We start from the raw sequence: 23995 nt of genomic DNA on the forward strand, positions 1-23995 counted from the left end.
ATAGCCTTTGGAATGGGAAGATCTGTGTACTTAGATTATTGTTACTATTATTTTTTGTGATCTTCGAGATGGAAAAAATTTAAAACCCATCTTTTACACCTCAGCAGAGTCAAGCTGCAACATAATTACTATCCTCCTCAAACTTTAGCAGACGACGGGCCCCGCGGAGTCACTGGTAACGAGCCCACTCTGAAAAAATACTTATTTCCCTCCCTGCTTTTCCTGTTTGAAGCAGACAACATACCACTTAATATTTTCTAACCCTCACGGGATTGGCTGATTTGGCTCTATCCCTAAAGAGGTTTTTATTGGCCGGTAGGTAAGTGCGCTAAAATCGAGACCCATTGCTAAGCCTAACAAATTTTAAAAAATTTAATTTTCATTGAAAAAATTGTTTGAAAAATCAGAAAAAAAATTGAGGCTTCATAATTAATTGAAACGAACCAGGAAAAAATAAAACATGGCACTAAGATTTTCAGCTGAGAGTCTCCCTTTAAGAGAAGAACAAAATAATTTGCGATAAATGTGGATGGGACAGATTTAGTAAAATGAACAGTAACAGAGTAACCGGCAGAAATATTTAAAAAAATGTCACTGTGACGTCATATTGAGGTAAATACAAAGTGTAATGCAATATTGCGACGTGTGCAATTCAACCACGCTATCTACGACAACAGACTGACTTCAGCTCGTAGTATTCCGTTGGATTCAGTAATTATTATTCAGTTCCAAATCTGAATGATGCGGGAGATGCTCAAAAAACAAATTTCTGGCAACCCTGAAGCGCATGCGCGGTTAAAGTTATGAAACGGAGAGGGGAGGAAATTTTTCTAGCCCCCTTTAGCGCGCACCATATATTACCTTCACGGTGACGTCATATATTGAGACGATATCCTTGAAGACGACGCGTTTCAACAACAACTAGAGTCAGGGTCATGCCCTTTAGAATTAAGGAAAAAGGAAAGTATACTTTTAAATTGAACTTACGCCGAAAAGGTTTCAGAGCTCATCTTGACGCGTCGCCTTAATTAAAATCCACGCCACGACACGCGACAAGGACTAAAGTTCGCTCCAATTAAATAATTGCACCGAGTCCTAATAACCATGAATGCATTATCGCGTAAGAGGCGTTTTAACAACTAAGATGTTGACTCGCGAATGACATAAGTCGTCCAAGATCACCATCATCCAGTGTCGTCGGCATCGCGAACACGTGTTGCGGATGCTACGTACGACGTCCCTCTCATCTATGTATAGTTATTCCGGGGAATCCCACCGAGAGAGACTGAATCCGAAACTACGTCATTGTGGAATAAAGGCGGTGCATGCGTGGGACACAATCAGGGGCTCAGCTAGGCCGACGAACGGAAGTCAGTCAGTTGGTTCCGCGCTTAGAGCTGGCGAGTGGCGACTGACTATCCGGGCCACGAATCTAACTGAACTGACTTTAGATTAGAGAGAAAGGGAGAGAGTTTCCATCTCCATCCCGGTTTGGTTCGGACTTACCCCCCCCCCTTTACACCCAGAGATGGCCTACATGTTGATGGTCGGTCGACTCATTCATTCCCCTACATAACCCTATACAGTTATTCGAATAGCTTTGCACGAACGCAGTCTCTGAGAATCCCGGAGATGATTCACTCGATCCATCTAATGGCGTTCGGGATAAAGGCGGGTAAGGGGTAAGGGGGAGGGAGCTTCCAGGGTTATCCCGACCATAAATATGACGTCACTTTAAAAAGAAACGATAATTAAAGATTAGCCAAACCGCATTCGCAGTATAAACGTCTTTCAATTGAATTATGGCGTCGCAAAAGAAAAAAACTCCCCAGAAAAACAGTATGGAATAATTTTGGGTTTTCTAAGTCTGAGGTTCAATTGATTCCGGACAGTTAAGACGCCGGGAAAGATTACCGAAAAACATTAACGTTTGGCCTTCTGCCAGTAGCTACAGGATTATACAGGGTGCTGCGCATAGTCATCCTGTAATTACCCTCTATTTTTTAAACACCCTGTATAAGCGTATTAAGGGAATCAAACAAATTACGCTTTTCAATTAGCTGGATTTAGAAATGAAATATTTCGAAAATGTGATAATAACAAAGATTAATTTTTTGAAATAAAGGTCTAGTGAAATCATTTGGGAATCAAATAAAAACTTTCAGTATTCGGATTACGAAATTTGAGTTACGTGGTCTTAGCCTAACCTCTCCCCAGGGGGAGGGGGGAGTAGGAGAGGTGAAAATAAATTAACAGAGGGCAAAACGAAGAGGCCAAAGACCAAGGGCTTCTCCAAACGTGAAATAGCAATATAGCAATGGCATCTCCCAACTTCGACTGTATTAAGCACTAAGGGAAATAAGACGTGTGTGCCAGTACTCCCTTAATTCTTCTTATAAGTCAAGCTTGCGGTGCGGTGCGTGGACTGATTGTGGCAAGGCGAGATGCGTCACGCAAGTCCAATTTTTATTTAAATTTAAAATGGAATAAGAGAGCTCGGTGCTCGGCGTTGAGAGCTAGGGTATGGGGGTCGGGGAGTATTTTCCCAATGGATTAATTTTCCATTTCTGATTACAATCTGATCGAGCGGCAAAAACCCCAAACTCCCCCCCCCCAACGTCCCCCTCCGTTTCTAAAGCACGCGTGACGTCACGTTCTCGATCTAAGCTTCACTCTCATCCAAGGATGGATTTACGCGTACATATGGATGGATGAAGCTTAGGTTATATAGGAGCGTAAGTTTATAAGATATGTTCATTCCATAAGTTTGTCACTGGTAACTTAGAAACTGGAGCTTGTAATTTTGAAGTGAGTGAGGTAGGTCATAGATTCAGGGTAAAGCGACAGACGCCTGGTCAGGCGCTGCTGTCAATTGGGGCTTAGTAATGCGGACTAAATAGGACCTAGATGGAATTAAGTCCCGCAAAATTAATTAACCACAGAGTGTAGGACTTCAATTGACTCGCTTCCGTCGTTCTCCTTCTCGAACTAGTTGTCTCGAGTTGTCTGTAAGTCTCTCAGTAGCATTACGAACTTGCATAGGTAGTGCACTCATACTTATGGATGGAAAATATCACTTATAAACTTATGCTAAAGTCTGAGAGGTTGTCGGAAGTCCCGGATTAAAGATAGTCTAGATGGTTTCCGTTGAGAGTCACGGCGCGATCGAGATTCGAGAGTGGGTCAGTCGGACGTAAGCGAGTTTTTTTATAGTGAAGATGAAAGTAAATGCGCGATCTCAAATTTCAAAAGGGTATTTCACATTTCGTTAAAGGCGTTGTCGGCTGCGCTAGGCCTACATTGTTTAGAAGTGGATGAGTCACGCGCAAATCCAACGATTGATCGCAATTATCCCCCAAGTTTAATTAAACTATATTTTGTATCAATCACTCTCAAATGCAATTGTAGTCTTTTTATCGAGCTACACAGCCTTCTTAATCAACAACCGAAATGCACGACGCGCGAAATCGAGGCTCAACTATATCGATTTCCAAATACGCGTCGTGGTTATCTTATTGTCTGACAAGTTAAGCCAAATTTCACCCCGATCTTAAGCGAGGGGGTAGACACTTGAGAACTCTGGTGACAATATGTCTTGAACTCAATGCACTGTCAAAGCTGAACCGCGAGTTCCGAAGGCTTTGAACTCAATGCACTGTCAAAGCTGAACTCTTTTGAACTCAGGTGTACAAAGAGTTCCAGAGCGTCTACCCCCTCGATCTTAAGTTTTATTGAGAGAATATAGGTACCAAAACAAAAATTCATATAAGAATTTAGAAGTTGGCAATTGGAATAGAATGAACTCACCATTTGATTGTTTCCTTTTGGTTTCCGGTTGATATCAGGCACTTTGGCTCCAGCTGAAATAAGAGAATATAAAGTTACACATAAGTCCTCGCTACAACGTCAAAATAACACAACTAGTGCTCAATAAACCCAATGAAATCCCAAATCCTTATAAATCGTAACTCCGCATGCCATAACGCCCTTGGCAATTCTTTAAAAACGGTACAAGGCATTTCGCAGTTGTGCATGATGCAGCTAGACGACACGTCATTTAAATTAATCCCAAAATAAAACCGACGGATTCGTCTTACCCGGCATCACCTTAAGAGACAACCGAGATCTTTTTTCCATTTGTAATATATTTGCTGACGATACAATGCTTAAACTTCAACAGCATCTCATTCGGAATCAAGGTGACGTGACCGATCAATATCTGTCCCCATTGCATAGACATCGCAAAAAACATACATTATCTAATACAAAGTGTTTTCCAAAAAAAGGAGCAAAGTACGCGAGTGAGACGTCGAGTCCAAAATATTCTATACTGCTATAACTAGTTTTGACCCCACAAGGGACGTGTACACCACCTAACACAAGTTATGAACACCGCAGTGTTTTAAGGATGACCCCCTTAATTAAAATAGTGCATTTTGTGTTCAGTTTCTTAAGACCTTTTCAGACGATACAACTTTTTATTCAACTAGATGGGTCAAAAAGTTGAGTCAGCAAAAATTGTTCAGTGATCAATTTTAATGATAATACTTCCGTTCACACGACCCAACTAGTTTACTCAACAAAAGTTGACTCATCTAATTGAGTCAAAAATTGTATCGCCTTTACTTAAATTTCAGGGGCCATTCGTAAAACACTCCAATGTTTGTAACTAATCCCTTGTCAGGGCGAAATCATTCATAAAAGTTACCCATTTTCGACTCAACAAATTGATTTCCCCATAGAACCATGTTGATAGGTACCATCCTTTATCTGAATGAACAACTTTCTCAACGACGCTTCGTAGTTCTAATATTTATTTATTCCCGATGTCTATTGAAAGGGGGGGACTGAGAGGGGTGTTATGAGGGGAGCTAATCCCCAGTTTTCTCTTAAGAGTTGTAACAATATCCAAAGTTGGGTGAGAGGAAGTCGCAGGGTGCACGGATGGCCGCCGGATTAAGCGCCCCCTAATGGACCACTTACAGCACCAAAAACCATTGAGGGATAGGACATTCAACACCCTGGATCGTAAGCAAACTAACTACCAGCACCCGAACCATAGGCTCAAACCTTTAATAAGGCACCCATATTAGGCCTAATACAATGAAACCCTGATCATATGGTCAAATCCTGCACGTTAGATTACTAAATACATCGGCGTGATTTTCACAGTAGGTAAATGTCCTAGGTGAGTGCATGGAGTGTCAGCGCGATAGAGATCACTGGTGCGTTCAAACAGATTACTCAGTGAGTCACCGCGGGTCCCGTGCAACGTCGTGTACTCGCGTCTTGAATTATAAATCCACGCGCTCAATCCTTCATCACGAAACGCGTCATAAGCTCGCCAGGACTACACCATGCATGAATGAAATCTCAATTTTAAAATATGGCCCAGGGTCATCTTGACCTTGAAACTAACTTAAGTAAGTCCAAGGGCATGGATTCATTGCATCTATTTCTAATTAAGGGATTAGTGATTATTGTACTTACTGACGGCTTCGATGACGTCTGCTAAGAGGACACCGTCGCTGACGTCATTCTGGAGATCTTGGATGTAGCGTTTCGAACGACCGCGTTCCAAGTAATGATTGGCCCAATCAGTGTAAATCTGAAAAAATAGATAAATAAATAAAACATCAGTCATAATACACAATGATCTAACCAATGTATCAAAATCAAATGTTGTACGGCTGTTCAAGAGTGTGGAAGCATTCCAGTACTTAGTAGTGAATAACCCCTCGGTTCCTCGAGTACGCCCGCCAAAAGTTTGAAAATCGGAAGTATCCGGAAGTGATTTAAGGAAGCGGAAACGAATATCCCATCGAAAAGCGTTACTTCCGGGTGCCACTATACCGCCACGCATTCGTGCCACTTGCCCGTCAAAAAACCCATTCAACCCCAACAACCCCTCCCCCCAAACCCCAACACCCCCTTTCAACTTTATAACATTTTCTAATACACCCATAATACCCAGGACATCCCACTACCATCACCAAAATTCCCTTCGTAAACGGGCCTTTGTTTAGAAGATCGCGGCCTCAACCGCGTTGCAATTTGGGGTTGAAACGAAAAGCACAAGTTACCATGGAAACGTGGGAAAAGCCGCGAGAATTGATCGCGGAACAATGTGGTTAACATTCGGACTAAATATTCAGGGGCTCGTCCCGCGACAACCCGACTTGGCAGTAAAACAGCAAAGGAATCGGGTTACATCTTTAACCCATAACGCTGGCAACTGATAATGACTACGGATCTTCACAGTGACAATCTTACTCGACCCTATAATAACAATATGCCAGGGTATCTCTTAGCCTTTGGCCGCGCTGCCAATGTGACGTGTCTATAAGAGGCAGGCGGGGTAATAAATTTTTATCGTTTCATCGCGTTGTTACGTGACTAGCCGCTTCGTACGCCAAGTGTATACTCCATGAGCGGCTAGGAAGCCACACAAATATACCTCAATGGGTGAAAAAGGCTTTGAGAAAAGGTGTTGTTTTGGCACACCACTAAGCCCAAAGAATACATACGAGAAAGAGTAAAGCGGCGAATGGCGATTAGTGGTCCAAACATATATATAATACGGTGTTTCTTTTATGGCATTTAAATTGCCACCGAACAATTATTACAAGCTACAAATTGAATACATTATAGCCGACCATAAAAGCTACTATTAGGTATTAAAACCTATTCAACTGTACACCGATAAATGAAATAAGTTAAATCGTAGGTAGATCAAGATTAGTTAGGTTTAAGTCAATCTCAGATGACCTCTGAACTTTGGAAGTTTGCAAAGGGTTTTAGATTTTACCGATGACTAATATTTTTGTAGCACTCTAGGAGCGAAGGCCCTCGGCGTTGCCCGTCAGCCCTTAGGGATGCATTTTTTTATTACTTTTCACGCGGACATTATCTTTCATAATGAAGGGTTTTTAAATTTCTGGCCGCCATTTAAAAAGATGGCAACCCAAAAGACCATTCAGCCCGTCTATAGGTTAAAGGAAACCAGTGTACTAAATATTTGCGAAATCGGTTGAAACGCCCGGACTTTGTTGCATAGAGAAGATTTTTTACATTTCTGGGCGTCATTTAATTCAAGATGGCGGCGGATTGGAAAAATCTTTCTAACTACGCGCCTACTACTTACGAGTAACGTTCCTGCAAATTGCTAGCCTTCTAGGGAAAGCGGGCTGGGCTGGGCGTTGATTATCACTCAGTCTGTCAGTCAGGACTTTGATTTACATAGATATAGATCTCAGTTGCCCTCTATACTTTGGAGGCCTGTATGGGTTAGCTAATACTTGGGACACCAAAAATCGACCCCTAAAATATCTGTAGGTCCTTCGTGGATCCCTTAATCCAGGGCTGTCATTTGGTGTGCAAAGGGGGAGATGAAAAATTATGGGATTTTCATTATTAAAAAATCTTCCCATGAAAGAAGTAATGAACTTCCTGTTAATTGTTCTTCCATAATTTTGCCGCCACTCCCCACCAAATGGCCAAGGACCCATGCATGGTGGATGGGGATGGGTAACCATCGATGGAGTTGGCAAAGGATTAAGGGATTTAATTAAAAAAGAGACACGTCATTTATTGCGCAGCCTGCAATAATTAACGAACGGCAAGATCTCTAAAAGATTAACAATGCTGCAGATCTCTGCAAGATTATTAAAAACGCCTGGCAATTGATGAGTGCGGGAATTTCACGTTTCATTCAATGGTAAGTTTTCTCGACTTCTAATTGAGTTTACAGAATGTATTGGTTAACGAAGTCAAATTTTAGGTCCATTAAATGTCTACTTTCTGAATCAGGAATACACACAGCTACTAAGAATCATTATGTATCCATTTTCACTCAATGTATCAAAGCTAATTTTGTCAATTTATGGGAAGAGCTTGACCAAACATTACGCGTGACGAATTTTACACCTTGCACCTTGGAACTCGCGTTGCTATCATTCAATAAAATCACAGTTAGAAAGATACCATCAAAATTATGTGGCGTGACGTAACGGATAGTAAGTATTCATGCCACGCCCACATGGAAATTAACACAGGATATATGAGGGCACAATTATTCCTATTGGCCGTATGAATTCCTATTGGAATATACCTCTAAATTAGAGAATACTTTTACAAAATCGATCCAAATATAAGTCGGAAAATAATTTCGATTTTCTATACTGTATTTTGAAATGATATATGCATGGTTTAAGTCATGGCATAGCATGGTGTGTGGCGTGAGTTGTACGTGTGTATCGCATCATGGTGGCTCCCGGATTTTGCTCAGGGATTAACTTTTGAAAAGACTAAGCCCTCGGGGAGGGGAGTAGATGCTGCAGTGTGAAAACGAGCCACAAAGATTTGCCAGCGAAATATCTAGGCGGGAGGGCGTCTAAGACCACTTCAGACAACCCTACAAGACAGTAAGGGAAGACCTGGAAGACAATCGAAATCGCCTTCTTTCACGGTCAACTGAGATTGACTAAGAATTAAGACTGGAACGTGACATTTGTCTTTAAGTTAAGGAAGCGAAAGATATCGGTGGGCCAAGGCTTAATCTCTCGTGGATGGTGTGTATTTGTAACATTCCGAAGTCGCGTTCCATTACGGGTCAGAGGTCAACTAAGTAGACAATGCATCTCCCTCGCCACTCACTACACAGCTTAACAGGAACATAGTTAACAATGTCTTGTTGGTAAAATGAGCGCGGAAAGTCCAACCCAATTAAGAGTCACTGAATGCCGCTCTCCTATATTGATAACACGATTAATTTAATTGCGAAATTAAGTTAATTAGGAAGAGACCGCAATAATGGTTTCCGTGATTAACATATTACGAATCCAGTTAGGCCTATACATGCAGCTTGGCGGATATTGGTTTAAGTATACTGTCCAGTATCCCGCACTAGCTTTTAAGCAACGCAACTGTAGATGTTGAGGAAATGGATATCGGTGGTGATATTGATACCCGTTCGTCCAAGGAAGCTTTTAAGGGATAAACTCGTTAGTCCATCCGCGGATTAACGAGTGAGACGCCTAAACCGATTAAATGCGGGCGCAAGATGATGCCAGGGATGATGGGAAGCCCCACTAAAATACTTTCTGCAAAGATTGTCCCTTCAATCAATCATCAAGCGATAATATTTCCTATAGTATAGTTTCAAATTGCTTCACACGTCCATAAGTTTATAAGATATGCTCATTCCATAAGTTTGTCACTGGTAACTTAGAAACTGGAGCTTGTCATGAAGTGAATGAGGTAGGTCATAGATTAAGGGTAAAGCGAGGGAGGCCTGGTGAGGCGCTGCTGTCAAAGGTTTAATTAGTAATGCAAACTGAATAGGACCTAGATGGAAGCCCTGCAAAATTAACCACCGAGTATAGGACTTCAATTGACTCGCTTCCGTCGTTCTCCCTCGAACTAGCTCGAGCTGGAAATCTCTTAGTAGTATTACGAACTTGTATAGGTAGTGCATCCATATTCATGGATGGAACATATCACTTATAAACTTATGTTTACACGTATAGCTGATTATAAGGAACATGTAAAATTTAACAGCTTTCCTATGTACGAGAAAATATTTCTATGCTTTTCAAAAGATTGCATTATATAGGTAAATAAACCCAAAGACAATCGAACAATTGAAAAGGGGGTTTAATTAAACAACGAGTGGAACTGACCCTAACAATAGAGGACAGCTATAGCGGAATCAGCTAAAAATTGTTATCGCAAACACAGCACAGCGCCTTTCCGCAGCGCACCCAGTTTGCCAAGGGCATCAGTTTTTCCATGTTAACATTTTTCGGGTGACGCCAACAGAATAGACAAAACAGGCAAAGCAATATCATCCCAAACTCAAAGTGCAGCGCTGACAACCCTACACACACCACGGATCTCCCAGATAAGGTTATATTGCACTTTGCTCACCTTGCTAGTGCATTTTGCACGTGAAAAGAAGAAGCGCGTGCACACTCCCTCCCCCCTCATAACCACCCCCACCCACCCACAATCCTCCGCTGTAACCCAGAGGCGATATCAGGCTCAGGACTGTTAAAGTAGAAATAATAGTTATATATATATATGTGTGTGTGCAATGGGGGATGGGGGAGTGGCCCCTCACGTGGGTGGGATATATTGGGGAAGATGCTAAGCTAGGCCATTTCCTAAATCACCCCCTGGCTCAATCCCTAGCCTTTATAGCCTATTTCAACCTTAAACCTTACCTTACCTGGCGCGTGCATGCAGGAAGGCAAAAAGGCCTTAAGGCACTGCATGGCAATTTCAGTTTTAAAATTGAATTCGCAAAATAGGTACAGTATACATTTTGGGTGTGGGAAAGGTAAATTAAAATGCAAGAATATTCTCGTATATACATAATTTGGCGAAATTGTTATAGGGCCACTGCGCTTAAGACGATCTCGTGTTATTTATATAGGGGGCATTGAATTGAGTGCTTTAGTTCTCCATCGCCATATTTCCTCATTTGCCAGTATAGCACCATACTTTCTCGCTATTCTATATCTGATGGTGCGAGACAACAGGGCAAGCTTTCTTTGACGATATAAAGACGGTATCGATAAGTGTCTGAAGATGGCTCCCTATGCCCCTGTCCTGCTTCAAAAACCCTCTCGCAATTGATCTCTATATACTTTGACAAGGACGAAAGAAATACATTAAAGACGATTGACTCGCTACACACCCGGAACCCGGGATGCCTTTGCCAAAGTTTTGATGATTCATTGCTTCCAACAATTTTGAATAACTTGATAGGTCATCATGACCTTGAAAACATTTGAAAGAATTAAACAGTATTTCATAATGCTAATTCACCCCAACTTAAGCCATGTATGCCCAAGAAGAGACAGAGATTGTATCCAGCAGCCATTGGTCGCACCTATAAGATGACAGAGGCGCATGGCCACTTGGGAGTTGAATGTCCGAACATTAACTGGATTGCATGTTCGAGACTGGCATTCTTGAAATGGCTCGAGGACCCTCTCTAAGCAAAGTCCAAACCCGCCTCTTTAAAGGTTACCAGATCAATTTCACGTATACTTGGCGACTGGAGTGTCGTCTTGGGGAATCAAGCGAAGAAAAAACAGGGCATAGCTTTTTACCCCAGCTCACGCTATTACTGTTAGGCCTAACCAAGACTGCCAATGTTAGCGAGCGCCTTGCTGGGGGTTTCGCTTCCAGATACAACCTTAGAAGGCTTACAAATTCAGACTGAAATAATGAATTGCCGATAAGGAACATTGGTATTGGATACACTAACGAAGATTGCGAAAAGTTACGACGCTATAAATCCCTCACAACTTTAGAAATGACGTTAAAGGCCGACTTCCATCGAAAAGAGTTCTAGGGAACTGATAACCGAGCATCGAGTGTAACAATGAAGCGACCGTGCCGATTTTCGAATCCCCGCTGGGTCAAAAAATGGAAGGGTTCAGGCTAACTGAAGATACACAATGGAGAATTTCCTTCAGGGGAGCGAGAACCCTTCCAACTTTTGAGCCAGCGGGGCTTCGAAAATCGGCACGGTCGCTTCATTGTTAGTCTCGATGCTCGCTTTTCAGTTCGCTAGAACCCTTTTCGCTGGAAGTCGGCCTTTAAAAATGCTTTTCACTTATGATAAATATATTGAACTTGAAATCTCGAATTTATCTCCAAAATTTAAGATCTTGAAAGTAATTTGTCAATTATCTGTCATCAATAATTTCTCTCCAACATTGGAAAATATTCGCATGGTTTCTACAGTGGCGCTATATAATATTTGAGCGGCTTAGAGCGACTCGAAATTCCTATTTAAAAAAGCGCGTATCTTTGTAAATTATTTCAATTGAAAGCGGTTTCAAAATATGAATACGACTTTTAGGGCAAAATGAATTCGATCAAAATGCGCAATAAAATATTCTGAGACGTTAAATTTGAGTGTGCAAAATGCAAGTCCCGAATTAGTTGGGTGCTGGAGTTTCTTAACCGAATCTATTTTGAGCTTCGGTAACTTGCCTTAAAAGGACAGCTGAGCCCCAACTACTACATTACACCTAACATCGTATATTGCTCCCATACACTCCGGACTGCCTTGTCCCCGGCCTCGCGTCACTTGACACTAAAACCCCTTTTGAAATCACCCATCCCTAGCTTAAACCCTACTGTCTAGTCACTTCGGCTCCTGCATGCACGCGCGCATTCTTGGATATCTTCTATAGGCATGCATGCACGTGAGCGCGAGGCGGTCTTGGTCGAAGTTCATCTCAGGCGCGAAATTCCGCGAGGAGAAAGCTAGGGTATATTTTTTACCGCATGCAAATGAGCGGGGGGACGCGTAACCTTTGGAGTGAAATGGCAAGTGCACGCGCGCGCGAGAACATCAAGAGCAAAGAGGAAAGAGGAGGCGAAAGTTTGAGAAGTCTATTTTAGGAGCCGCTTTTTCCCTCTTCAAGAACAAGAAGAAGAAAGTGAATTTTATAGGGCCTACTTGGCTCTGTTTTCCACTGCACAGAAAATTGTAATTTGTAGCTCAAAATTAATACGTGTACAAAGAATAGTTTTTAAGTTACAAAATGTCCGTCTCTTGATTCCAATTTGCCAGCTGCACTTAAAAGTTACGGATCTATCTATAGCTATTGATCGTTTTTAATACAAGACATTCAGTAGTATCATAAGTTTATAAGATATGTTCCGTTCCATAAGTTTGTTTAATTAATGTCTGGTAACTTAGAAACTGAAAGGCTTGTAATGAATTTGAAGTGAGTGAGTGAGTGAGGTAGGTCATAGATTCAGGGTAAAGCGAGGGAGGCCTGGTAAGGCGATGCTGTCAAAGGGGGCTTAGTAATGCAGATTAAATAGGACCTAGATGGAAGTCCTGCGAAATTAACCACCACCGAGTGTACTTAGGACTTCATTTGACTCGCTTCCGTCGTTCTCCCTCGAACTAGCTCGAGCTGTAAGTCTCAACCATTTGTTGTTAGCTAGTGTCATACTTATGGAAGGAACATATTACTTATAAACTTATGTTATAATCCATAAACCGAACAAATAGAGTACGTCAAGTTAAAACCAACCGAGATTATTCTGATTTCCTATTATCGAATTACGTATTCATCCGCCGATAACATTAAATAGGCTTAAAATTATCCGGAAAAAATAGATCCCAATCGATTATTATAGCATGCATTATCTGCCAAAATGGAAAATCGACCTTTTCATGCAGAATTAACATTTGCCAGCGTCTTTTATCCCCATAAGGTTTTTAAAAATACACAGACTGTGGGTAAATAAGGCTTAAAACTTAACGGCGCTGGTACTGAAATGAAACTGTCTATGGTAACCCGGCAGCAGTCCTGACTCCTGTCTGAACTTCTTATAGGCTATATTAACTTAATATTTCCCAGTTGAAATTCGACGCTGCTGTTTTAAGGATTTTTAAAGGTAATATCATTGCACGATCCTGATAGGTTGAAATAGATGGGGGGTAGGGGTCAGGGGGGGTGAACGAATGTTACGAAATACTTTGACCGGTAATGAATATTTTTCATGTCGGAAATGGGATCCCAGCAAAAAAATCAATTTCGAAGAGAAGTATACACCGACATTAATGGGCTTGCAGTCGTACGCATTGTATATACAATAGAGCTGCAGCCTTATTGGTGGTGCGTGGTTGCATTTGAATGTCGTGCGGACGAGCCAACAAACCCATGCAGCGGCCGTTCAAACTCGATCGTATATACAAGCTGATCTTTATCGGGAAAATATTAAGAATAAAAAGAAATAAACTTCTCTAGGAATAAATAATAAAATTCTGCATGTCTTTTTCCCCCAAAAGAATAAATTAGATTTATACGTAAGAGACGCGAGTTCGTACAAGTCCTTAACAATAGTCAGGTGATTTAGGTAAGCGGTTAATTTGCCATGAAAATTTTAAATTGATAATTTTCAGATGACGAAATTGTTATAAAAAGGTGACTTTTAAAGCAAGATGTTTTCCTTGTTTCCCCAAATTATATTTAAAGGGTCAAAGCAGGGATAGATTTAATTTTAGAAGTAGGAATCGGGAACGGTTAATATTGACTTCAGTCCGACTCATAGCCTAGTATAGAGCCACTCCCTCCAACACGTAACGAAAAGTTAAAATTATCTTATTGGCTCACTTAAACTACGTTTTGATGACGTTGCTAACGGGGACGGCGAAAAATACGTAATACCTTTTTACCTAATTCCATACCCTCCGTCCCGTGGAAGGGGGTCCGGGACTATGACGCCCGCCCACATTACTGTCTGTTCTCCATTCCTATACTTCTAAAATTAAATCTATCCCTGGTCAAACAAAGACGATAGCTGCCAATGTTAACCGGAATATTTCATTTAAGAATATTATCTCAATTTGGACACATGATCTTTTAATCACACGCTGCTTTTCAACACGGCCTTTCAACCAGAGAACACCCAAGGAAAATTTCCCCCAAACTAAATTCAAATTCTCCAACTTTGTTACGGAATTAAAATTCTTAAATTTCACGACCTGTTATAATTTATTTACTTTTTATTATTACCAGAAGGGGATAAGAGTAGAAGGATGACACTCAGTATCCTCTTAATGCTTTAGTTATGTAACGTCATTCTTCCCAGGCTCACCCTTTTAGTTTGCTTTCCCGCTCATCAAATTACAAATGGGCATCGCACCGTAAGGTGAATTCTATAATTGTTTGGCACTAAATCCCCAGCAATCATCCCACAAACCTCGTCTCGACGTGGGACAAAAATGCACAAGCGCGTCTTGCCAAATATTTAAACGCTAATAGAGTAATGATGAGGGAACTATTTATCGCGTATGTGATTCGTTTTAGTAACCTTGCTCTAAATGGTCCGATGTTGGGAAGAATGACGTTACACTTACCCCGCTTTGTGGTACACTTCTCTCGGAGAGAAGTTTTATATACTTCTGTTATTACTAAAATAAACTAAATAGATTCCCTATTTATTTACGAAGCGTAGAAGTAGAGTTAGAATGTCGCAATAAGTGCTATCGATTGCTTTTAACGGATATGAATTAATTACGTTAATTTTCGCATTTGCAATGAGCGGAGGTTATTATTTGGTTTCCTGCTGCCATGCATGCAGCTGACGCATTTTATTTTGTAAATATTAATAAGATCCCTTTCAAGATTGCGAATTAATCAAGGCCGAGCTAAAACGTTAAGTCGAAAACAAAACAGTTTGCCTATCCCTACAAAGAAGATCGCCAAATCAATAAACATGGACCCTCCGATGAAAATATTACCATTTCAAAAGTCATCCGGAATTTGCTCTAGACAAGATAGTCTCGGGCTCCACAAATTTAACAGAACTCAGAATCATAAGCTATTTTTTAAACCTAATAAAAAATAACAAGTTGACAATTTTTATAATAAACGTTTTTTTAGAAATAAACCTGGAAATTAGGTCTAATTTTCATCTAATTTTGTATCAGTAGACCAAATAAAATGTGGTCAAATTGAGCCAATCCAGCTTGAACGATAGAGCAAACTCCGAATGGACCGTCTATTGCGAGAAGGAACCCATAAAAGATGATGTCTGTATGTACAATACGCGCGAGACCGCACTGCACGCGCTTCCAATTATATACTCTTTCCTAACCTTACTTGTCACTGCGCCCAAAGCCCGCGAGCCTATAATAAACCCGGCCTTAACTAGTGTCAAGTAACCTTGTCTAAGCTGTTCGCACGCGCCCCCAATTATATACTCTCCCCTAACCTTACTTGTCACTAATCCCAAAGCCCGCGAGCCTATCATCGAACCGACCTTAACTAGTGTCAAGTAACCTCGTCTAAGTTGTTCGCACGCGCTATTGATCCCGCATTCCTTCTTATTTGCGTGGATAAAGGGGTTCCCTTCCATTGTCCGCTGAAATTAAACTAATAAAGAGAATGGTAAATAAAGGGCATTCGCGAAAGCGGTATAGCACGCCACTAATTTAAGCCTTGGCCTTTAGTTACATATGATTCATTCAAATGGATAAACAACTGTACAAACATAATTGCTAGCTACGTTCTTCCTCTGGAATTTTAAATGGGAACAAATGAACTAACAATAGCTTAACTATATCAAGTTTACGTCAGAGATCAGGGAGACCAAAAATCAATCATCAAAAATTAAACCAATATCGAATTAACTAGTCTTGCAGGTATTTTACCGAAATTAATTACGCAACGTCGCTGTGACAGTAATGACAATAGCCTTTGAGTACCTTTGTTTTCCTTATTACGAGTCTTTGAGTTGGTCTTGGTAATTCCCTCAAAATGAACCCCGAGATATTACAGAAGTAGTTGTACACTCTTTGAGCGGCGTGGATATCTCTTAAAATCAGCGTAGAAAAAGGTGTTATATTTGCTATATAATTCAGCAACGAAAGAATATTGTTACATCATAACTTTAAAACTAACAAGTATATTAAACAAGGTTGGTTAAAATGGAAATGTTTGCCTGTTAAAGTGGCATCGCGTTTATATTTGACGTTTCAAATGAAAAGCGCATTAAAAAGAGGTGAATTCTCATTTAAAACAATGGAACAAAAGGCAGCGTGCGACCCCGAATTGAATTGACTCGCAGATATCAGCGCAACGCGGGTTAAAAAACCCGATTTGAAACAAACCGGAAACCGAGAGACGATTTTGAAAGGGGTCAAAAAAGTCTATTAATACCTGAATAATGGACTTTTGTCTTTGGGCGGCCGTCGATTCGCGGGAAGGGGGGTCCAACGACCCCTCCTCTTTGGTCACCTGACCACCTCCGGGGACAGTCTGACCAGCACCCGCGCCGCCGCCTTTAACCCCACCGGCGGCCAGGGCAAATTCCTCAGAGTCACTAGGGGGGTCACCTTCGGGGGGAGGCGCCCGTCTGATGCACCCCGCCATAATTCCAACACCACCACCACCACGTCCACGTCCACTTCACCGACACGACGACGAAATCCGCAGCCTGCTCGTCTCCCCGACACGATACCGCACATCGATGCCAAGATGGACAACGCGAAAAACAAACGCCCTCAGCTAGTGAGCTAATCCTTCATTTCCACCACCATTCTAATTAACGCCTCTTAAGTATATCGCGCTCGAAAATGTCATCACTTCATTTCACAAATGATTCAATAACGCATTAGCACGAACGCGATTGCGTAATAGAATTTGCTATTCACGAGCTTTAGAGCCAGTAAAATGCACGAGCTCTCGAATTTGCTATTCACGACCTTTGGAACTGGTAAAATGCACGAGCTCTCGAATTTTCTATTCACGAGCTTCGAACTAGTAAAATGCACGAGCTTTCGAATTTGCTATTCACGAGCTTCGAACTAGTAAAATGCACGAGCTCTCGAATTTGCTATTCACGAGCTTCGAACAAGTAAAATGCACGAGCTCTCGAACTTAATAACCACGAGCTTTAGAACTGGTAAAATGCACGAGCTCTCGAATTTGCTATTCACGAGCTCTCGAACTAGTAAAATGCACGAGCTCTCGAACTAGTAAAATGCACGAGCTCTCGAACTAGTAAAATGCACGAGCTCTCGAACTAGTAAAATGCACGAGCTCTCAAATTTGCTATTCACGAGCTCTCAAACTACAGTAAATCGCACGAGCTCTCGAATTGGAAATTGAATTCGACTCAAGATGGAACTGATTTTAAGTAGAGAGGATCTCTCGAGCGCGATATTAAATGAAACTGAATGCGTCCGTTGTGTAGATGTGGCTTTTTTTGTTAAAAAAAATATTATTTTACCCTAAATTTGTTTGGATTTTTTTGAGGACGGATATGTATTATATTGTTGTTGCTGCCGAGCTAGATCGAGTGAGTCTCTTTTTTGAAGAGTATGCGGCGAGGCGTTTTCCGTCGCCGAGTCAAGTTGAAATATGGCTGTGTCACTTATTTTCGCAATGTCCTAAAAATAAAATAATCCCCTCTTCGACGTCACTCAAATTTAAGCCGAGAGCTCAAATGGCAACACTACAGCTCGGAGACATCGGATACTTTCGCCGTGCAGAATTGTCTAATATTAAAACCACAACACGAGCGAGGGGCTATTCACTCTCGCAAAATAATTAATCCACTTTGTTGACTCTTTTGTAAGAAGTCAATGAAACTCGGACAATTTGCAATATTCATTGGGAAAAGCGGTATACATTCACGGTCGGACGACGATAATTTCTCCAAAAATAACAAGAGCAATCTGCTGGCAAATCCATTATAAAAACAAGCGTAAATTGCGCTTTTCAAAACACAAACCGATTAAGTTAGAACGCGTTGACCCCGAAAGTGAAACCGATAAAAACTTCGAATGCATCGTCTACCATCCGCGCTTAAAAACATTCCAACGTTTTTCTTGTAAAAACATTGGCGAACGCGATCTTTACCCATAAAAAAGAGCAGACGACGATAAGACTTTTGAGCGCTGGCGGAATTAAGAAGAAATAAAGGGGTGCGACAATGACGCGTTGGCACGCGGGAAAAAAAGGAAAGGCGTCGAGCTCGCGCCAGATCAGCAGACGGCCTGAGACGCGTGCGTGCACGCGCTGCTAATAAAACTGACAGACTCTGCCCGAAGTCAACGGAACTGCTGGGACTCAGAGGAGAGAGACTTCTTTTTCAAACGCCGCTCGCTCGCGTGCCTGCCGATTTACCTCCTTTTCCCGCCCCACCCCACCCCCTCCCCTTGGCTGGCGCGTGCGCGACCACTCTATAAATAGCGCGCGCCAGACATCAGCGACTTCTATCGAGGCGCCGCAAAAGTAAAAACAGTACGCTTCCCCCACAAAAACATACGGATGTGCCGGAATTGGAATTCCAATCCTCGGAGAGGCCAATTTCATTTCCGATATAGATTTCATCAAAAGGGGACTAACAGCCTGATGGTCATACATACTCCGATAGTGACAGTGACCTGAATGACACTAAATTTAACCCCGTAATTCAATGGGATGTTTAAGCCATTTGAGCTATGAACATGAACTCTCACATTATTCATGGTGTGTTAAGTTGGGTTTGGGTAAGGTTAAACTTGGGTCGGTTTAGGCAAGAACAACGTGTGGGTTGGGTTTAGTCAAGGTTGGGTTCGGTTCAGGCAAGGCAAGGCAAGGCAAGGTTGGGTTCGGTGCAGGCAAGGCAAGGCTGGGTTCGGTGCAGGCAAGGCAAGGCAGGGTTGGGTTCGGTGCAGGCAAGGCAAGGCAAGGTTGGGTTCGGTGCAGGCAAGGCAAGGCAAGGTTGGGTTCGGTTCAGGCAAGGCAAGGTTGGGTTCGGTTCAGGCAAGGCAAGGTTGGGTTCGGTGCAGGCAACGCAAGGTTGGGTTCGATGCAGGCAACGCAAGGTTGGGTTCGATGCAGGCAAGGCAAGGCAAGGCAAGGTTCGGTTCAGGCAAGGCAAGGCAAGGTTCGGTTCGGTTCAGGCAAGGCAAGGTTCGGTTCGGTTCAGGCAAGGCAAGGCAAGGTTGGGTTCGGTTCAGGCAAGGCAGGGTTGTGTTGGGTTCAATCGGGGTTCCATTTAAGGAAGACCTTTATTTAAGGTTCGCCTCGGTTCAATGAGGGTTCAGGTTATTGTCTTCTAGACCTCAATTCCATTTCAATTGTTGCAGTAATTATTCCGCGTTCGTATATAATCAAAGTTGGTAAGTTAACAAATAAATAAGTCAATTCCGTACGCTGTTGTTTGGGGGCGTGTCCTTATTTAATGTCGTCAATTTATGACAAAGTCGATCGTGACTCTGTCATAAAAACAACGCCGAGGGGGGGACGGGGTCATGACCCATCACCGAGTCTATATTAGCCCATTAAACGATAATATCTGGCTACAAAATAACGGATAATAATGATGAAACGAGTCGAGCAGCGCCACGGTGTGTCGTCCGTTTTTCCGCTCAATCGAGCTAGCGCCATTCACCACCGATCACCACCCTGAAGCTGCGATACAATTAAGGACATGTTTCCATTATATAAGAGTGATACGCACTGCGCTTGCGTTTTAATCGCGATAAAACGCGTTAGCTCGCAAGCTGGTGAGCGCGCGAATGCCTTAATAGAGACCACGGTAAATACTTGTCAGAGTGAGCGAGCAATTATTAACGATCCCAAACGAGAGAGAGAGAGAGAGAGAGAGAGAGAGAGAGAGAGAGAGAGAGAGAGAGAGAGAGAGAGAGAGAGAGAGAGAGAGAGAGAGAGAGAGGAATAATTTGCGTAATTACATTGTATTTAATATCTGCAGATGGTCTAACATTAATATTGACGCCTTGACGCTAGCTTCCGGGTCGCGCCACTGATACACCTCAATCTCCCCCTTTGTCCTTTGTTCATCCTAACGCCTCTAAAAACACACGACCTTCGAATCTAACAAAACCCTTTCAAAAGTTGGGGGGTAAAATATAGAGTCATGGTGTTTGGTCTCCACACCACATGGAACCCGGAGTACGTAGATCATCCAAAGACGTTAGAAATTGTTTTGGTGCAGGACTGGTAAGCTTGAAGCCTCCTCTAAAGTCTTTGTTGTCCAGATACTCTATAAACAGGCTGAGAAATAAGGCCTGCATAAATGTTTACTCTCGAAATTGTCCGGCGGCCAGTTTAAAAATGAAATGCTTGCCATATAGCCACTTAATTAATTTAAAACGCTACAATGTTTCATTATTTTAAGTGGCCAATGTCCAGTTTTCTAATTAAAAGTGCTCGGGATCTACTAGTCATGTGGCCAGATTAAAAGAAGCCTTATGCCAATAAATGTTCCGTTAAGCCCTATCTCAAGCAGACGACAATTCGTCCCCCCTTTCTCAAGAAGGGTCAATTTCATTAACAAGTTGAGTGAGGGTCCCCTCGATCGGAAAACCGTTAGAAAACGGGAAACTTTCGTTTAAAATATAATTCGAAAGCAAAAGAAACGTTTTTTTGAAGGAATAGCGTCGCGTGGCCTTTCTCGAGACTTCGTTTTTTTCATTCTTCAAGTCATTTCAGTGGAATTCCAATAATAGCAATAATAATTTCTAATGCTTTAATGCGTGTTCTTGGCCGGGGGGGGGGGGGTGCTTCGCGTGATCGGGGTTCGTTAACCATAACACATTCAGTCAGAAGTTAAGTCTTATAACTTAGTAAGGAGAACTAACGATTCGCGGATGTAGTTAGTAGCACACGCCTTACACAGCACCTTGCACGCACTATACACGCCCATATGAACCAAATGCAATTAACTTTATCGAATTCCGTATATAGGCACCTATGCATCCAGGCAAATTGCGTAAACAACGCAATAACCCGCATGGAAAACGAGAAATTCTCTAACTACGATTAAATTGCAAATGTTTCTTTATAAAATCAGGTGAACTTTATATACAGACAGGGGTGCGAAAAGTATGGTTCTATGGGAAATAATCAATTTTGAGTCAAGTGTTCTATACTTCTATGACCAGCCGATTTTGCCCACACAAAATACGACAACCCTTAACAAATGTTACGATCATAGGAGGAGTGTTTTAGTGATGACCCCCTTAAATTTAAGTGTGAAATTGAACAGACAATCTCTGACCAAAAACCAAAGGTTGCCTTAACCATGTAACGCGATATTTTATAGGCTATCAACGCCCAATGCACCCCTTTTAAGATAAACCTTAATTCGATTAAATTCAATATTCCAATTAGAATGATTAATGATAACCATGCCTATATATATAGTTATCATTTAAAATTAAGTTGGTTGAATTTAATCGAAGTTCTATTATAATTAAAATATTTCCTTCCAGCACCAATAAACCAAAACCAAGGTTAGACTCGACTCACCAATTAAAATAATTAACAGTAGCAGCGTAGCCAGCTAAATCTTAACTATATATATTTAACGTTTTAGTTTAAAATAAAGTCGATTGAATTAAATTCAAGTTCGTTAAAAAAATCGTTTATAGTTGGGGCAGAATGCCGTATAAATAAATGGTTCTTTAATGACGGAGCTATCTCTAGCTCAGCCTGGCATTTTTTATGATTTCATAAAAAATGCATCTTAATTTATTTTTCTCGTTAGCGAAATAAAGGGTGATTATTGGCAGATGTTCCTTGCCTTCTCCCCCCTTCGGCTACCTTAAGTTAGAGGTTACAATTGCAGCTGCACCCGCAACGTTACTCCGCAAAATGCAACATTAATGAGTAACAAAATAAAAAAAATATTCATTCATTTTTTTTTTTTTGATTAAATACTAAGAGCCAATCGTGGCCCGAAACATCAATTTCAATTTCCTAATCAATTTTACATTAACGCCTTTCATCGAGAGAGCATTTCATACTTGTTGTTGATGTGCTACTTTCGCTATAAGCATAGATAAACCTTGGAGGAGAAACTGTGAGAGGGAGTAGAACCTCCATATACCTATAACGTAGCTTCTCTACCGCCATCTACTTCGGCGAAGTCATCCCAGAATCCTCAGTGGCGTTTCGGTATATAGGGTCGTACGTTACGACAACGTCGACGGTGCCCCCTGTGTCTTAAAAATAAAAGCTAATTCTATTTCTAAATGACTCTAGACGGCGCCGCTTAACAATCAAATACACAAAATGGTAAGGGCGTGCGCGAGGTACTCTGGGAGACTTCATTGCCAATGTTGAATTAACATTAATTAATAAATAAACAGATAGATTTACAATTTTGAACAGTTCAAGATTATTTTTCTTGTACGGGTTGGTATTTTAATAGCGAAAACACTCCATAGGTGGCGCTAGACTCCGACAGAATAGGCGCGGCAGTTTCAAGACATTACAAATCCTGTAGGGAGTAGTTTATCGAGGGCCTATTTTTCAATGTTGCAAGTTTGAAGTTCAGATCCTTATTTTTAATTGAAAAGCGAGACAGAGAGAATTTAGTTTATTATTTTGACCCCTGACCCGATGGAGCACGGTGCGCGCAAATACCCTCATAAATCGTTTAAAACGTATCCGGAAATGATGACGCGTATGATGGCGCCTAAGAGTCTGACCTTTGACCCGCCCTCCTCCCCTTGAGGCACGCATCCCCGCGCCCTAAAGCCTGTCGATTATTAACAACAACGAACTATCTCAGACTGCAAAAAGTAATGAGGGCTTTTCAAGGTCTGCGCCGCCATTATCATACTCTCTCAGCGTCTTGGAAAGATTCTAAACTGACGCTTACAACGCCACACGTAACACCAGGGAGCACCGAGTCAAATCTGCGCGACGCTAAATACTTCGCTTCGCAATCCTTTAGAATTCTAGAGTTAATTTAGTCAACGCCCGACCAAATTACACCGTTTGACATTTTACAAGATACTAAATATTGCTCAAGGGCGCCAAAGTTACAAATCTGAGCTGGAGCGTTTTATGCACTAACTAGTGGCACCCCGTGTTATTTCCCCATACAACTTAATGCAGTCAAACTTAAGTGGCTGTCATTACTCTATTGACAATTTATAGATAAGTGACACCCCACTACATTTCCTGGTAGAACTTAATACAGCCAAACTAGGACATCTGCCATTCCTCTATAGTATCTACAGAAACTAACAATAATGGCACTCTTCTCTCTACCGTCACTAGTAATAGCAATTCTCAGCCTTGACTGTGTTAATCTCTATGGTAATATAACCCAGGATGCCACTAGTCTATCTATACTAGGAGGCGTATTGGTAACATGACAATAATGAATAGTTCCGTTAAAATGTATTCTCATCTAATGATAAGAAAGAAACGTCTAAATAACTATTTTTCGGGCCTTGTACAAAACAAGGGATAGACTGGGGTTGTAATATTCACGTGCAGTGTACTAAGTTGCGGGGGCGTAGGAAGGTATGCAGCGGGTAGGCGTTTAGACTTTGTGTCAGACTGCAGACGACCGCGGTTCATCACACAAAATCTTCCAGGAGAGAAAGAGAGCTGATGGAGTAGCATTCTCCATACCTATAACGTAGCCTCTGTACCCCTATCTACTTCAACAAAGTCTTCCCAGCATCCTCAGTGGCGTTTTG

The 23995-nt window shown here is 41.7% G+C and overlaps 1 protein-coding gene across 11 annotated transcripts in view; it reads right to left on the reverse strand.

Annotated features, from left to right (window-relative positions):
- sick (sickie) overlaps positions 1 to 23995 on the reverse strand; it is a 140260-nt gene that overhangs the window by 87011 nt on the left and 29254 nt on the right. For 10 of the 11 annotated variants that reach the window (XM_089864912.1, XM_089864920.1, XM_089864915.1 and 7 more), the window contains 2 exons: positions 5491 to 5608; positions 3808 to 3860 (listed from right to left, as the gene is read on the reverse strand). In XM_089864912.1, the coding sequence (XP_089721038.1) occupies positions 3808 to 3860; positions 5491 to 5608 (171 nt within the window). Of the gene's footprint in view, positions 1 to 3807; positions 3861 to 5490; positions 5609 to 16703; positions 17266 to 23995 lie in introns of those variants that run through there. The other variant, XM_089864916.1, reaches the window with a different exon arrangement.

The sequence above is a fragment of the Phalangium opilio genome, unplaced genomic scaffold (assembly GCF_054372755.1).
Source record: "Phalangium opilio isolate 3A_F unplaced genomic scaffold, DU_Popi_V2 ptg000013l_1, whole genome shotgun sequence".
In the NCBI taxonomy this organism is placed as follows: domain Eukaryota; kingdom Metazoa; phylum Arthropoda; class Arachnida; order Opiliones; family Phalangiidae; genus Phalangium; species Phalangium opilio.